At 42.0% G+C, this 17,960-nt stretch overlaps 1 protein-coding gene across 1 annotated transcript; it reads right to left on the bottom strand.

Moving 5' to 3' along the window:
* Nucleotides 1-2,619: 2,619 nt before the first annotated feature.
* On the bottom strand, nt 2,620-17,849 carry cpne4a (copine IVa). Its single transcript, XM_037274768.1, has 17 exons — nt 17,697-17,849; nt 15,790-15,980; nt 15,255-15,437; nt 15,101-15,172; nt 14,712-14,786; nt 14,275-14,358; nt 14,097-14,186; nt 13,382-13,480; nt 11,568-11,654; nt 10,698-10,757; nt 10,071-10,204; nt 9,950-10,004; nt 9,586-9,637; nt 8,575-8,708; nt 8,227-8,463; nt 6,202-7,838; nt 2,620-2,954 (listed from the first exon to the last, which is right to left on the bottom strand). Exons 2-16 carry the CDS (start codon nt 15,958-15,960, stop codon nt 7,710-7,712), a joined length of 1,662 nt encoding a protein of 553 aa, XP_037130663.1. The 5' UTR covers nt 15,961-15,980; nt 17,697-17,849; the 3' UTR covers nt 2,620-2,954; nt 6,202-7,709.
* Nucleotides 17,850-17,960: the final 111 nt, after the last annotated feature.

The raw sequence follows: 17,960 nt of genomic DNA, 5'->3' as shown, positions 1-17,960 counted from the left end.
TTCCTTCGCGGGCCACAAATAACGATATGACAGGCCAAATCTGGCCCCCGAGCCTGAGTTTGACATCATGAGGGCCATCTGACATATCTAGAACTAGAACTTTTGCATATGTTGCAATTTTCACATTAAACTTTGAACACGAGTCATAAATGTGTTGCTCACGTCATAAATGTTACACGAGTAGGTTCGCTGCAGGAGGTTCGTATATGTGAAGCACCGGCCAGTGTGAGAACTATTGGAATCTGGTTTTGGTGGGGCTGCGTTTCCATGGTAACCATAGCGGTAGCATTATGCTGATGGGATTTTTACAACATCCCAGCAGGGCGGAGCGAAAGCCAGCTGGAAACAGACGGTGGGGAAAAAAGATGTTAGATATGTCACATCATCATGACTCTTGTTTTTCAATAGTTTGTTTGACATGATAGAATATGGAGTCATAACCAAGATGTTGGCGTGATATACTTACTTGATGACAATGCGGTGAGGTTATGATGATACTGGAGTGATATCGCGATACTGTTGGAATAATACTGTTTCGATGCTGGCATGATGTCATTCATTGCGTGTGTGTGTGTGTGTGTGTGTGTGTGTGTGCGTGTGTGTGGTGGTATTAGCCTTTGAGTCTCTTGAGTCTGTTTCTTTTTGTTTTAATGTAATGAGCTTGGTGCGTGTTCATCATTGGCTCCGTCGTGCACACACATACACTCACTCACTCACTCACATGCGCGCGCGCACACACACACACACACACACACACACACACACACTTCTATCTGCTATGCTAATTATGAACAAGTGGAATGCTACTGGATGTTTTTTGTTATACTTAAAAGAAGCTATACGACTGTGTACTTGGATTATCCATCTGTTCGTCCATCTGTTAGTTTGTCTGTCTGTCTGTCTGTCTGTCTGTCTGTCTGTCTGTCTGTCTGTCTGTCAAGCGATAGTTGCTGTTAGTTGTTTTTGACAAAAAAGAAAGGAAGGAACAACTACATTGATGTTTTAGTAATGTTTTTCCAGCTTTTCAGATTGGTCAGACAGCAAACAGAGTGGAAAAGAGGCTCCACTTCCGTTGTCATAGCAACAGCATCAGTCTGACACACACACACAGTACACAGTACACAGTACACACACACAGTTATAGAGTGAGGGTGCTAGGGTGTGCAATAATTAAAGTGTGTGAAGCAATATTAAAGAGGAGGCATTTAGTCGAGTGTCTCTTCTCCTCACTTTCCCAGCCACCCTATTTGGGTGGAGGACATTCCATGATCTCGTGTCATTAATCACAACTAGCGACCAAGAGGAGCTTCTTACGTTTCCCAATCAGCTGGATGACTCGCTCCGATACTCTTCACAGCGGTTAGCGGTGCTTTTGGGGATCAATACGTTTTTACTTACTGTACTATTCGCTCTCATGCTCCCGATGGCGCCTGAAAACTTTCAGGGGTGAAAGTTGTCACGGCTTACAAATATAGTGGGCGACTCACACGCAATTGGTGGACCTTTTGTTGCGAGGTCAAGCCAAGACTTGAGGCCCTGTTGAAACAAATGAGAAAAGCCACTTTTAAACGTTTTATCAAGTCAAACAGGAAGTGGACATCAGTGATTAGGTTTTGATGCTGGCCGCTTGCCGCCACTTGCATCAGCGCTGATCCAGACAGAAGCAATATGCCCCAGAGAGAGATTGGCTTCAGAGTAAGAGAAGAAGAAAATTCTTCAGACATATTTCGTCCCTTAACCGTGACGGAAAAGTTCTACCGAACCCCCCGGGTTGAGGTGACCTCGATCGGATGACGCTACAAAAAAAACCACTTTCTCTTATCACATCTAGACATTTTACTAGGAACACCAGCTCATCATGTCCACAGAATATATATAATAATATATTAATCGTAAAACAATTCACGTAAATATACTTTGTGTGACTATTTCCCATATGAAATGTCCTGTGGAGTGACCCACATGGCGATACCACATTTTAGCGGGAACATGCCCGGTGGCCATGTTGCGTTCTGGTTTTGATGAGTAGTTTAAAAAAAAAAAAAAAAAAAAAGACATCAGGTCCAATTAACTTAATGACACCCCAATCAAGTCAATTAATCAGGTTGTCTTTTTTTTCGTGACAGCACCAAAACCCCATTTAATAGCGTTTTTCTTTTATGTTTGTGTGCGATAAGCTTTTTTTTTTATATTTCTTTTTCAAAAGCCGCTATTATCGGAAATCTATTTTTTAAAAAACCCAGTAAACTCATACAAATATGCAAAATCACATGACTCGCTTTCTCACAGAGTGTCGATTTTATGTAGTGAAAGTCGTATCAAGGTAGTTTTGACGTCTGTAGTGTTTGTGACCTTGCTGCCGGCATGGTACTGTTTGCGCGTCTGCTGTCAGCCAATTAAATTTCAGGTATGTGTCGAGGTAGGAAGACAGGATGATGGATGCTGTCCTACTGTAAGAGATGAACTTTGAACCCTGCTTATATCAATTTGAGGACTGTGAAGTGCTGCTAGTTCAAAAGCACGCTTAAGTGTTTTAGGAAGGTGAACAAACTCTCTCGCTCTAGTATGAAAGGGCCAGCTGAGAAACATCATGTACTGGAAATAAGACGTAGACTTTGCTTGATCTTGACAGTAATAAAAGTTTAATTGTTATCGTCAGGTAACATGACCCATCCGCCATCTTGTATCAAACAGTCACACATCAAGAAGGACGAAAGGCTTCTAAATGCCCGTCAGGAAGACAAGAGATCCAAACACATCAAAATGGAAGCAAACACGACGGTTTCCATTGTAACAACATTTTGTCTAGATTAAGAAAATTGTGCTTGGATGTCTACATTTGTCATGCTAGCAAAACACTGCTAGCAGACATGTAGCATAGGATAAAATATTTAGCTAAAGCATAAAATGCTAACGGATGTTTTGACCCAGCATGCTAGCTAATATAATGACATCTCACTACACTCCTATACATTCCTGTAGACCAAACAAGCAAGGTGGAGGAGTCTCACTGTATGTGATTGATAACTTAAATTTCTCTCCCAGAAAGGATTTAAGTGTCAATTTTGACATGACTGTAGTAGAATCTGTGTTTATAGAACTCTCCTCTTGCTCACTTATAAACAACAAAAATGTGATAATTGGATGTATATATAGACCACCAGACTCTGATAAAATCACCTTCAATGAAGCCCTCGACTCTACTCTAGAAATTATAAACAAAGAAAACAAATTATGTGTCTTACTTGGTGACTATAATATTAATTTGCTTGAATCTAAGCAGTCACATACAGCAGACTTCCTTAATACATTATATTCCAGAAACTTTTTCCCTCTTATCAACAAACCCTCCAGGATCACAAGCTCAACGGCCACTCTCATAGACAATATCCTATTTAATTCTCTAGACTACAAGATAACATCTGGCCTTTTGATCTGTGATGTATCCGACCATCTACCTGTCTTCCATCTCATCCACAATGATAGTAGTCCTGAAATCAAAGATCATATTGGAGATCAAATGAAATTCCGCAAATTTACTGAGAAAAACATGGTATCTTTTATATCTATCATCAGCTCTGTGTCATGGGATGAGGTTATCCTGTTGCAAGATGTCAACAAAGCCTATCACTCCCTTCTAACAATACTCACAAATGCATTAGAGTTCTCCTTTCCTTTAACTTCTAGTCGTAAAAATAACTCTAAGGGGAAACCATGGATAACGGATGAACTAAAAAAATCTTCACGTAAAAAAAATAAACTATATAGAAAATCTATTGCAAATCCCATCCCTATAAATATAGAAACATACAAGAAATATAAAAACAGATTTACAGCTTTACTAAGGAAAACCAAACAAACTTACTATGCTGATAAATTTACACAAGCCTCCGGTGACATCAAAACAACGTGGAATCTTATCAACCATTTATTACATCGCAAGAAATCAAAAACATCGACCCCAAATGAGATGCTGGGGAAGAATAGAGCTCATTCAAACCCAATAGATATTTCTAATGGTTTCAATGATTTCTTTGTAAATGTTGGCGCTACCTTGGCATCTAGCTTCTCAACCTCTGATACAAGCCCCTGTTGCCTTATTAAAGGGCAGTTTCCTTCACTCTCCATTCTTGACCCTCCTAGTGTTGAGGAAGTTTACAACATCGTCATGAGCTTGAAAAACTCGGCCCCTGGCCATGATGAGATCAGAAGCATACTTATTAAGAAAATTATTCATTCAATAATAATTCCACTAACACACATTTTCTCCTTATCTTTAAAATTTGGCATTGTACCCCAAGAATTAAAAATTGCTAAAGTCATTCCTATCTTCAAAGCTGGTGAGACTAATGAATATGGTAATTATCGACCTATATCCGTACTTCCTTGCTTCTCCAAGATTCTAGAAAAACTGGTTTACTCAAGATTGGCAAAGCACCTAGAAACAAACAATATTCTCTATAAACATCAATACGGTTTCCGCAAAAAGTTTTCTACTGAGCATGCACTGCTTCAGCTTGCCAACCACATCTCAACGGCTCTTGACAATAAGAAATTCGCTCTTGGTGTCTTTCTAGATTTAAGCAAAGCATTTGATACTGTCGACCATAAGATCCTCATCGCTAAGCTAGAGAGATATGGAGTGAACGATTCTGCCCTGAAATGGTTCACAAACTATCTCGCCAACAGAGAACAATATGTATATATAAATGGTTGTTCTTCCAACAGATCTAAAATACTATTTGGGGTCCCGCAGGGCTCAATATTGGGTCCTCTATTATTTTTGGTGTACATAAATGATTTTTCCATGTCTTGTTCAAATTTTCTTCCTTTGTTATTTGCGGATGATACCAATCTCATTGCCACCCACGAGGATTTTAATTTCCTCATTGCACGTGTGAATACTGAGTTGCACGCTGTTACAAAATGGTTCAAAATAAATAAGTTGTCACTCAATATAAACAAATGTAACTTCATGATCTTCTGCAATATAAATAAATCTTACCCCAAAGAACAGGCCAAAATTTACATAAATAATAACGAAATCCATCAAGTTACTAGCACTAAATTCCTAGGAGTTATAGTAGATAAACACTTAAACTGGTCTGAACACATTGATTTGGTTTGCAAAAGATCCATGAAAACGCTAGGTATCTTACGAAAAGTTTGTCCCTTGGTCCATCCGTCTGCTCATCTCACTCTGTATTATAGTTTCCTCTTTCCTTTACTCAATTACTGCAACATAGTCTGGGCAGCTACATATCCAACATACCTCAGCAAATTACTCATCATACAAAAGAAGTTCCTAAAAATGATCTCTTTTTCAAATAGATATGAACCATCGGCACCATTGTTTAGAAACTATTCATTACTGCCAATTGATAAAGTAAATATTCATCAAACCTGTCTACTCACCCATAAATATATATACAGGAAACACTGTCTTCCAGCCACTTTTCATAATTTCTTCGCATTTGTATCGGAATTACATTCTTATCCTACAAGACAGGGGGACAATCTCCACCCACCGTCCTGTCGAACATCACGCCATCAATACAATATCCATTTTAGAGGGCCCTCACTCTGGAATGAGCTACCAATCCATATTCGATCCATATCTTCACAGGTTGCTTTTAGAAAGCACCTGAAACACCACCTTCTCCACTCATGATCCTACCAGTCCAAAATTACTCCACCGCACTCAGCTGATCCATACTAAGAACATCAACTTAAACCACTATTTATACCCTGATTCTTCCTTGTTTTGTTATTTTCTGTTTGCAGTTCTTCTGCTTCCGCTCAGCTATTTTCTTACCTGGTGTTTTTTGATTGTTTCAACATCACTAAAGTGTCAAATTTTGTTTCTCTTGTTTCTCATTTTGTATAGTGTATTTGTTTATGTATGTATACGTTCACTTTCGTATATATGCATATATAAATATGACGATTTAATATTTAGCTAGTTATGCTTGTGTTTATTCATTGATGTTTATTCATTTATATATATATATATATATATTATTATTATTTTTTTTCTTTCTTAAACACTTGAATAATATTTGATGTCACAGCACTTTGTTTGTTGTGCACTTTGATTATACAGGAGTGGAGCTCCTTACAAGCCCTAGGCTTCGTCTCCCTCCCTGCACTGTTATTTGTTATAATAATATGTGCTAAACAATAAACTAAACTAAACTAAACATAACATGTTAGCATCCAAAATGTTGGATTGTAAAAAAAAAAAATCCATTTGTGTGTGCTAGCAGAATTGCTAGCACATACAACATGTTACCATCATAGAGTCCGAGAGGTCATTTATATCATTCATACGAAAATACTAGAGGGTATGTTTTCCCAGCACTTACTATGGGTATGTTACGTCACAACACATTAGAAGATATTTCATAAAAGGCTAGTAGGATATGTTTTGAGCTAGCATACGAACAGACATTTTATCATAAAATCTGAAATATGATATGTTAAATCATAACATGTTAGCCGCTATTTTTGTCACAATATGTTAGCGGCTATGTCGTGATCTACCACGCTAGTTGGTGTTTTATCATAATATGCTTGCAAATATGCTCTGACATGGTGCGCTTGCAGGTCTTATCATCCAATGCTTCAGATAAATATGGACAGATCACTAGTAGACACTCCATAAAGTGCTAGCAAATATGTTTCGTGCTAGCATGCTAGCAAATATGTCATAACAAACACGCGTTACGTAAAATTTGCAACAGGCGGTGACCGATATCTGTTTAATCAATGTATTATGTCATGTCATTCCAGCTACCGATACTTTTGTGGCTGTTCTATCAGGATGAAAATGACATACATGCTGATGGAGCGTTTTGCTGAGTGGATTGCATCTCCTATGCGCATTCAAATGCAATGTCTGTAAGTACTGTAAATACTTATATACAGTCAATTTATAATGTTTTTATTCATTCTTTGAGTGATTGATTAGTGTGTTGCCACCAAAATGTAGGCCTATCCATTTATTTGCTATTTGAATGGTAAGATAACTTCCTGCATTACTTGAGTTCATGCATATATTGACTTTACGCCTTTATGATATAAACGATATCATTCAGTGCAGTAATTAGGTATATTTTTCCTGTTGAAGGCAGTACAGGTAACATAGCTAATACCTATATTTTTCAATTTCAGTCAGTTCTCAAGAAGGACAACTTGTACTGGTATCAGTCTGAAAAAATGTGGTTTTGAATAGTTCTCCATAAAATGATGGTGGACATGTTTTGACATAACATGCTAGCAGACATTAGGCCCGCATCATATTGCGGTGGTGGCAGACATTTTGTAAAATGTTAGTAGGATATGTTTTGACCTCGCATGCTAGCTGATATGTTACTACATGCAAAAACAACACAAACTCATGCACGATGTTTTGGTGCCCCGAGCTACAGGAAATTAGACAAAAGTGTCCAAACATAAACTGTGTACTTGTCATCGGGTGCACTAAACTTCCAGACAACACGGCAACGTGCTCGTTCACAGTGCAACATTTTCCTCTGCCTGGCATGCACGAAAGATGCTAAGATGCTACAGCTAGCTAGTATTCATTTGAGTGAAAAGAAGTGTGTGCTAGAGGTCTTTAGCTATTGTTAGCAGTCCATAGTTGTCATTAAGGGTCATTCGCGGTCATTAGTTGTGCTTTTCAGATATGCGGAAGCGGGCCGAGCCCCTCATGGTCCAAAGGTTCTGGAGGTGTACTGGCTGGCCACTTTGGGTTTGATACCTCTGCTGTTGTAGTAGTCGACCACCTGGTTGGGAACCTCGGCTAGCACGCTCTTAGCTAGTGCTGCTGGCGATGCCTGGGGGTGACAAACAAGACAGGAAGACAAGAAAACAAACCCGAGTTATTATTGTTTACTATCAAATGTGTACCCTCCAGAAAAATGGTCTGTTCTAAGTGACTGGTGGTGCGAAGAAGTCGATTGATGGTCAGCAAAATATCCAAGTAGAGTTTCTTATTAGTTTCCTCATTATTTTTCCGTCCTCATTAGCATAATTTCCATCATTGTTCTCGTCAACCTCAACATCATTCTCATTCTCCTTTTCATTTTATTACCATAATTCTTCTCATCAGTGTTCTCATCATCCTGATCACTCTCATTTGCATGATCATCATCCTGGTTCTACAGACGATCATTATTTATGATCATTTTCATCATCGTCTTTATGTTGTCATGTGACACTCACATGCTTGAAGTTCCTGAATGGCACAAACTGTACGATATCTCTGAGCACGGGCTCCCCTCTGGGCGACCTGAGGATCCCGTCATCTCCATCTAGCATTTGCATGTCTCCAAAGTCTGCGTTTCCCACTCCCACGATGATGACGGACATGGGAAGGTGAGACGCCTGCACGATGGCCTCACGTGTGTCCGCCATGTCCGTGATCACGCCGTCCGTCAGGATCAAAAGGATGAAATATTGCTAACAATAACAACAAAAGAACACGCCTCAGGCTAACTGTTGAAATATTTAGTGGATGGGCTGTAAAAGTTCATGCATGTTAGCTGACAAGCTAGCCATCATGTTATATACCATGGCCTCTTTGGTGTGAACCTCTTGCGAGGCAGAGTTGGCCACTTTGTGTATGATGGGAGCAATGTTGGTAGGTCCGTAGAGTTGAAGTTTGGGAAGGCAGGCCTGGTAGGCTTCCACCACGCCCTGGATACCTGAAGGAACACATGAGAAGAACATGAGAAACACATGAGAAGCGCATGTTCATCATTTCCTCATAACCCCATCTCACTTGTTCACAGCGTGAATGAATGATGCCGCTTTGTTTGCCGTCAAGCTAAGTGAGAGGCGGACCATGTCCTTGTGTGCCGCGGGGCGTCTCTGAAGTGAGGGAACGGTCACCGAGGGAACACTCGCTGTGTTAATTAATGCATCGGTACGTGACCTTCAGCTGCATTAGCCATTAGCTTGGTGACAGCTCTGACAACCTCATATTATCACTGAGGCATAAAACTCATCCGTAACAAAACAAGTCTAAAAATATCATGACCATTCTCATTATGATTCTCACCCTCATTCTCATAGTTCTCCACACCAATCTCTGTATTGTTAACATCTTCATCATCATCATCATGTTTTTCTAATCATTATTGTCATTCTCATCATTCACATCATCTGTCTCATTACCATCAACATCATTCTTTTCATTTACGTTCCCTTTGTCATACTTCTCATCACTCTCATCAAATGATCACGATTCTCATCAGTTATTCTCATCATTATCACGATCCTGCTCATCATTATGTCATCCTCAACACATCGTCATGATCATCATTGTGCCTTGGGGTCAGCATCATCATTGTCCTCATTCTCAATGATCATACGCTACTATCACATCACAATTTATTATTACTCTCATCCTCATCATAATCATCATTCTTCTCCCTGATGATTCCAATTATCCTCCTCGTCATCAGTATCACATCCTCATCATTCTCATCCTCATGACACATTGTTCGGTCGGTCACCTTTGTATGGGTTGAGAGTTCTTTCTTTCTTTTTCTAAATGAGTGAGGGAACTTCAAAGCCTACCTGCACACTCGGGGTTCTCCTCGTTAAAATTCACTGCAAAGTCATGGGAGACCTGAGGGGGAAAAGGAGGTAGAGGAAAAGTAAGGTGATTGGATGGACAGAAAGACTCTTTGATGTCTGCTTCAACTGAAGAAAAAAAAATAAATAATCAAACGTCAATGTCAACATTGCTTTGTCAACTTTTTCCATAGACACAATATTTGCCCAAATGTTGTTGTACGGTCGGGTCGGTCTGTTGTTGCTTCTTCTATGATAAAGTCGGAGTCGTTTGAAGCTTTATACTGATCGTGACATCAATGCTAATGTACATTAGCCTGTCAATGGCATTTAGCATGATCTTAGCATTAGCAGACTTTAAAAATACCTTGTAGTCCGGCGGGATACGAGCTCCAAAGCCGAACGCTGGGAACATTTTGTCACTGAAACAAAAACAAGACAGAGTTGGGTTGACTTTTGGTTTTTGGTTTCCACCTTGGAGTGCCTACCTGTCGTAGTCCTGGCAGATCTCGCCCACAGCGACCAGCGCCTTTAGGTACTCGTTGGGTCGGTACGGGTGGATGTAGTGCAAAGAGCAGCTGTTGCGAGGGTCGCCATTGGACGCCGTGAAGTCGATGGCCACCTGACAATTACAGATTGAGATGTGTGATGTCACATGCAATGTGACATGAGACGTGATCCGAACAGAACCCCTGATTTTGATGATCAAGATCCTAACGGGACTTGTAGTCTTTGAATTGCTCGCTGCTTTATTTTGAAATACCTTCCACCCTCAGCCAATCGTCTAACCGAATCTGTCCGTGCTTCCTGTTTGCCGCGTTGCCGTGACGACACAAGGCATTGGCCATCCTTGATGCTATGATGTGCCAGCATCAGTGTGACCGGCGGGACCGGTGCAACCACAGTCGGGGTCTGTCGTGGTCGCTAAGTGGGACATCGGGGCGGCAGGTTGGTGTTGCCGTGGTTACCGTTTCCGTGGCAACGTCATCAGGACCACTCTGAGAACCCGGGCGCCGTTTACTCTTGATGGAATAAGAAGCAGGACGATGACCTGGATGCGACTTGTGGTGTGTGCGTGCGTGTGCATGTGTGTGCTTGTGCGTGCGCGCCCTCACAGTAAATTGGATCTGGCATCCCCCCATAATGTAATCTAGGAAAGAATGCATCTTGATAATCTGCAAATACAAAAAAGAATAGAACGTTAAAAAAAATTTTGAAATTTCATCGTCATGCGATTCATTCGTCAGTGGATTCGTTTGATGAGGACGTACACGCTTCACACACACATCACTTGACGCACACGCCTCATGCACATGCCTGTTCTGGGATTTCTCTTCCACTCGTTCTATATTTAAGTGACTTCTGACCTCTGTGCATGTCACTTTTGTGTAAATGTTAGGACAAAATGGGCATGAAAAAAAGGACAATGGAAAGAAAGAGGACCAGTGATTCCATGGGGGGGGGGGGTTTGAGTTGTCGGGGGGCCCCCATAGCACCCTGACTGCTCTGACGTGTTCGGATGGACCCGAGCTGGGAGGAAGGGAATAGGGGAACAAAGAAACAAGGACAAGAGGGAAAGAATGGAAGTAGGAAACAAGGAAAGATCAAGTCCATGTTATCATGAGGGGTGAAGAAAACAAGGAACGGAATTAAAGGAAAAAAAGTGGTTTGGAGAGGAACGAAAGAAAAAAAAGAAATTAGGCCCTATAGAATCTAAAACCTAAAGAAAAGCTACATTAGCATTAAAAACCCCTAATGAAGTTTTCTGTTGTGGTCCTCATTAAGGTCAGCGGCTGCTCTCGTTCTGTCTGTTGACTCCGCCCACGCGGCGCCGGCTCATCCGTCACGTTTATTCACCTGCTCATTTAGACCGCCAAGCATTCAAGCTCACGTTCACACCAAGCCACAATCGTCAGGACACATAGAGACGGATAATGGACTCGTCGCCCGTCGGTGACATAAAGAGGAATAGGAAGAAGGTTGACCTTGCACTGGTTGAGGATGACAATGCCAGAGTTCTTGTAACCCTTCTTCTTCACTTTGTATTTGGAGTTGATACACGGCCACTGCACCTACACGCACGCACACGTATCACATGACCTTTTTGCTAACCAGAAATAAAAGCTCCCGCTTCCAGCCGAATGCTTGTTATTACTGTGCGCACGTGTGTGTGTGTGTGTGTGTCCATCACTCAGTGTTTCGTTTTGTCATGTGTGCCCGCCATTGTGTGTCACTAACGCGTTTGTCACCGAGCCATTAAAACACGCCATGAGGTAGACGGGAGAAGGCAAAGAAATAAGACAAGGAGGAAGAGGAGGAGGAAGAGGAAGATGGCCAACCAATTAACAATTGAGGAAGAGAAGAGTAAAGTGGGAGTAGAGAAGGACGAAGATCGAGTGAGAGGACGGAGCAAGATGAAGAGGAGGAGGAGATTGAAATGAAGGAAGAGGGGGAAGTACGACGGTCATAAGGAGGAAAAAAGAAGAATCAATCGCCATAATGCAATTTACAACTGACTTGCGTCTGGGTTACATTGAGTTACTTGGGAACTGCTTTTATTGGGATATGTATTATACTTGTATGCTATTATATTTGCCAGGCAGAAGCTATATCGTGTGTAGCTCGCTGAGCTTTTTTTGTGGCTAGTTGTTAGCATGCTAACTTGTATGTGACATTCTCTGCGTAGCTACAAGCTCGCTAATTCTGATTGTTGAATCTACGAGCTAATTAGGCTAGCTTGTTTTGATCGTTTACGATGTCATGTTTTTTGTTATTTTGTCAACACATTTGTTAGCTTTAATTAGCATCCACTCCCTTCCTGTATGGCAGATTTGAGAGTGTGTGAAGGCGGTGGGGTTACTGTTACTAGTAAATTGGCACTTCCTCTCTCTTGCTGGAAGCTTCAATTAGCGGCTCGGGTTTCGCTCATTCAGCATCATCTGAGCTACTTTAGCCTGCTAGCGACCACAAGACTTCAACACTTTTACAAGGTTAGCATGGCATCAAAAGGAAGAAACAGACACTGCAGGATTCTCATTGTCTAAATGTCTCATTTCGACATAGCTTTATGGTCTTCAAGTCTCATCTTGTCTCATGGCCTCATTACTTCATGGTATCATACTCTCATTGCTGTGATCCAAACTGTAGTCTCATGGCTTTTTGTCATGGCCTCATAGTATTACAATCTCATTCAATGTCTCATTGTTTCATTGCCTATTGGTCTCATAGCCTGGCAGCTTTGTAATCTCATGACCTCAGAGCCTCTCATGGCCTCATAGAGTTGTGCAGTTGTCAGTGTGTAGCTGCCAGTGTGTAGTTGTGTGACTCGCTGATCCGTTAAATTGCTTCTGCAGCTCAAGTTGAAGACGGATCACAAGTTTTCACGCTTTGGACCCGCTGGGATTTTTTTTTGGTCTCCTCTCAGAGCTTTTTTTTTGTCTTTCACGGCGCAGCAAAAAGTTCGGAACAGACGACCCGCAGCACCCGTAGGAATTATTCTGTCGTCTCCAGAGACAGAAAACATCTGCTCTTCTTCAACGATGTCACTTTGCTCGCTTGTCGCGTCTGCTGCTCAAACATACGCATGCCACCTGCGACATAACTTGCTTCATTCAAGAGTGAAATACACCCAAAACAACCATTTAACACTACACGTGAAAGGCTAATGAAAATACAAATGTATTTACCTTAAAAGTTCAATACAAATGAATTGTACTTGGCCAGTGCGTACCACAAGAGGGCGCTCGCGTGCCTCTAAGGATCGCCGTCTTAAAGCATAGGTGTGAGTGATTTGGGGTACCTGTCGTCCTTCGATGGCACCCCGCATCTCTTGGAAGGTGGCCTCGAACTCTCCGATGTAGTCGTGCTTCCCGTTCGAGTCCCAGTCCCACACTGTGCACTGAGGGGTCACAAACTCAATTAGCGTCTCGCTAACTATCATTAGCAGGTTAGCTTCAGGTTAGCAACAACATTTTTGTGTTTTGACTGTTTCACTGATGCCATGATAAGAAAAAAAAAAAAAGGAAGTGTGAAGAACATACTCCCGTTTGAGTACGCAAGCGCCGTCATGTGTTAACGAGCTGTCAGTGTGACGAGGACATCAAGCGAGTCAATTAGCTAGCAGCCCCGGCCTGCACTCCTTTCCTCTCCTGTTTCTTTTTCCCCTTACTAATCCGCTCGACTGTCTTCAAATGTCACATTTGCTCACTTCCACTTTTCACACACTCAATCGTCAGTCCATCAGTAAAAGTGCTAAAAATAAATGTTAGCGTATCTATGGCTACCATACAAACTCCACTGGGGATTCATTTGGGTTGTTTGCGAAACATCAATGATTAAAAACACTTTGTTTGCGTTATTATAATAAGAACAACACTCCCCACAATTCTATAGGAAATAACACGTTATGATATCACCACGCAGACAGAAAGTTTTTACGAGGAGCTTATGTGTGTTAGTGAGCGGCTCTTTTTCTTGTGTATGTTTGATATTTGTGTGTGTTTGTGTGTGCGTACCTGCAGCTTACGCTCGTGGTCTCCGTTACAGAGTGAGTTGAGGGAGACTTTGAATGTTTTCCAGACCGGATTCAAGTTGTTCATCACCGTCTGATAGCAACAACACAGCACAACAATAACCAAAACAAAAACACACATTATGTGTGAGGTGTGTGTGTGTGTTAATATAATGTGCTACCTCTGTCCTGTAAACCAGCTGCAGTGTGGCGTCCTCATTCATACGATAGATTTCCAGGAACGGATCTGACTTACTGAAGAAGTCCTGAAATGGTAGTCTGTGTGAGCATTTTATTTGCGTGTTTGTGAGCATTTCATTGTGCAAATGTGTCGGGGGGGGGGGGGGGGGAATTGGGTTGTGTGCATGACGGTATTTTAATGTGTGAGTGAAAACATTTCACTTCTGTGTGTGTGTGTGAGCATTTATAGTTTTGTGTAATCCTTAATTATATCCCTGAATGCCCCTCAAATGTTTGTTTGTCGTGCGTATGTGTGTGTGTTTATGAATCCTAAAGTGTGTGTGTGTGTGTGTGTGTGTGTGTGTGTGTGTGTGTGTGTGTGTGTGTGTGTGTGTGTGTGTGTGTGTGTGTGTGTATGCCCATGTGCATCTGTAACCACCTTATCATCCAGCTTCCTCGCACTAAAGGAAAGCTCGATGTAGTCGTCATTCCCAGTCAGCTCCTCTGCTGTGATCTGAACACACACACACATGCACACACACACACACATTCTTGTGATGAGGGGCTCATTATGTTGGAACTATATGCCAAGTAACAAACCATGCAGAGAACTAGCTGCTACCCATAATCAAATTCATTATCGTCAAAATCTTCATCTTCATCATCATCATCAACAAAGTGGTCGTCATCTTCAGCATCATCTTCAATGTCCTTTTCTTTGTCAATCATTATCATCGTCATCATCTTTGTCATGGTTATCATCACCATCACCTTCATCATCATCTTCATCATCCTCAAATCAAGAATTCACCATTAAAAGACATTCACCGTGATGATGGTTTTTCCCACGTTGCCTCCTGGCCTCAGCAGAGCTTTGGAGAGTTTCCTCTGAGAAATGATCTACACACATTAGCATTAGCATAATCATTAGCATCTGTTGCGTTGGAATTGATCCAACAAGAACAAGGAGCCGAGCGGCTACCTGTGCCAGCGTGCACTCCACGGCGCCCAGGAAGTCGGCGTCCTTCACACCGTTGAAGTTGCTGTTGTTGATGTCGTACAGCTCGAAGCGCAAACGCTGCACCTCTTCAAAGTAAAAGTCCAGCGTGAAGACTTTGGAGTAGGACGGGTTCACGCAGCTGCGCATCACCTCCGTGCGGTCCACCTGAGCGCCATGCACAAAAGACTTTGGCATTAAGAGACAAGTTAAGATAAAAATGATAAAATACATAAATAAGGAAAGAAAGAAATACAATTAAATAAAATAACAAATGAATAAATAAATGAATAAATAAAGCATGCACAAAACAATTCCAAATTGAGGCAAAAATAAGTCAAAACTAAACAAGAAACGAGTTTAGAACCACGTCAAAAACAAGTTTAAAACAAAAGCCAGAAAAAGCCGAATTCAAAGTTTAAAACAAATGAAAGAGTCAAAGAGTCCAAAATCAAGACAAAACCAAAATAAAAAAAAAAAGATAAAAAACGTGCGTGATGCGGTTGCCATGGCGGCGCACCTCCATCCACTGTCCGTGCGACTGCATGTTGAGCACGATGCACGGGTCGGGTTTGGAGAGAGCGTCGCGGTCGCTGATCCCTTTACACGTCACTCTCAGCTCTACTTTGGTCAGGCACGGCGACTCCAGCAGACTCAACGAATCGCACGCCGAATCGTAGATGTCGCCCATCACGATGGTGGCAGGGAAGTCTACGTGGGAAAGGCATATATCATGTAAGCGATCCATATCTTCAGTGTGTGTGTGTGTTTGTGTAGGAAGTCATCCATTGACAACTTCCTGCCGCGTTGCAGCTCAGGTTACACGAAACGTATCGCCGAACGCCATCGACTGATATTTTGTTTTGGTCGTACGCCCTGAAAAACTGGCTCACTCTTCTTCAGTTATCTGTCACTCTTCATCACTTTCCAAGACTTATTCATTCAAGAACTTTTTTGAAGGTTCATGTTTCCCGTGAAACACATGATGGAATGTTAAAAAAAAAAAGGTGATGGCAAAGGAAGTGCTTAAAAGCAGACAACTTCCTTGCCCTCAAGGCGAGCCCGGAGGACAATAAGCTTCAAGGTGGTGAGGTTCACTAAAGTGTGTGTGCGAGTGTGAGCCGAGCAGGTGCACGGCGCCAGTGTTGATGGCGGCCCGCCGAGGCTTTGCAGCGGCTGAGCAGTCAAGCGGCGGATGAACGCTCCCGCGGGCGGAGCGCTGACATCCTGCGGCGGATTAAAGAGCGTCGGTGACATCACACATGACATGGATAATTAGCGGTGTCATTCAACAGCTCCCGAAAGGATTGCTGGTAAATGTTTGAGCTCGTCGCGCTTTGTAATCGCGAGGACAAAACGTCATAGTGCGTCGACTAATCACAACAAATGATTAGTTGCCGATTTAATTGTATTCCCAACAATCGTGTCGAAAATAACGCTAGGAAGTCGCCATAGTTGCTAGTCGGAGTTCAGACAGAGCTCGTTAGCTTCAGTTAACAACTTAGTAAAGTAACTAACTTAGTTTACTAAGTTAGCCTTCATCGTGTAGTTCTCTAGCAGACTGACGGGCCAATTTTTTTGGGGATGTTTATTAACCAGCTGTAATGTTTGGTCACGTGAAAGACGCCAAAGACAGCAAACGTGAAAAGGAAAGGTCACGTGAAAATGAAAGGTCACGTGAAAGCTTGAGAGAAACATAACATTTCCATCTCTGGCCATGTGAAAAACAACACGTTCAATTGAGTTGAAAAACAGAAGCAGAAACTTGAAACGACCACACCATATTGCCTTTGCCCCCGTGAGGATGATGAGGATGATGAAGATGTAGCGTTAGCTGCATATCAAGCGTATCAAATAAATGCTCAAAAAGGCTTTATGGAAAGCCATCTTCAAAAACAAATGACCACTGTGCACCAACACATTTTTCCTCTACTGCCTTCAACTCATGACATTTCTGCACAAAAATGTGACAACTTTGGCATACTAGTACTCGAACTACATGTTATTTGCGAAACTACTAGTGGATATTTTCGTAATACCAGCTTGTGCAAGGAGGCTACTAGTGCAACACATTATTTAACCAGTAAGGTTGAATTCCATACTGGTAAGCTCAAAGTGGCACTCGTAATGGTGCAAATAATACTAGTCAGACACAGTCGGTCCACTTGTGCAGTGAATTGTTTCACTAGTGACGACAAAGAGCTTAATGGTGCGTGGACATTCCGCTTGATTTTGGAGGAAATGGAATAAATAACCAAATGCCTTTACATGCACATTCCACATGAATTCATTCATCAATACTGTACATGCCAAAAGCATTGAGAGCAAAAGATTTTTATGTGAAGAAGATGATGAGGAAGATGGAGATAGTGAAAGTGTAGGAATGTCAGGTGGAGTTTGGGCGTTTTTTTTTTTTTTTTTCTTTACCTTCAGCAGTCGGATCCGTGGGGGGGAAAAATAGAGGAAGGCGTCACAAAGTTTCGTCTTTTGGGATCTCAACTGACATCAGCGATGCACACCTTCATCCTCTTCCTCCTCTTCTTCTGCTTCTACAGCCTCTCGCCACCTCGCACGCGCCTTAAACGCGGGGAAAGCCCACACTCACGCACACGCGCGCGCGCGGAAGGAAGGACTGTGCGGCTGCGGTGTCTGGACGCCCTCTTGCAGGCTGACACAGGAACTGCACGATCC

This window comes from Syngnathus acus, chromosome 16 (assembly GCF_901709675.1).
Source record: "Syngnathus acus chromosome 16, fSynAcu1.2, whole genome shotgun sequence".
In the NCBI taxonomy this organism is placed as follows: domain Eukaryota; kingdom Metazoa; phylum Chordata; class Actinopteri; order Syngnathiformes; family Syngnathidae; genus Syngnathus; species Syngnathus acus.
This window is presented reverse-complemented; position numbering and strand designations above follow the sequence as displayed.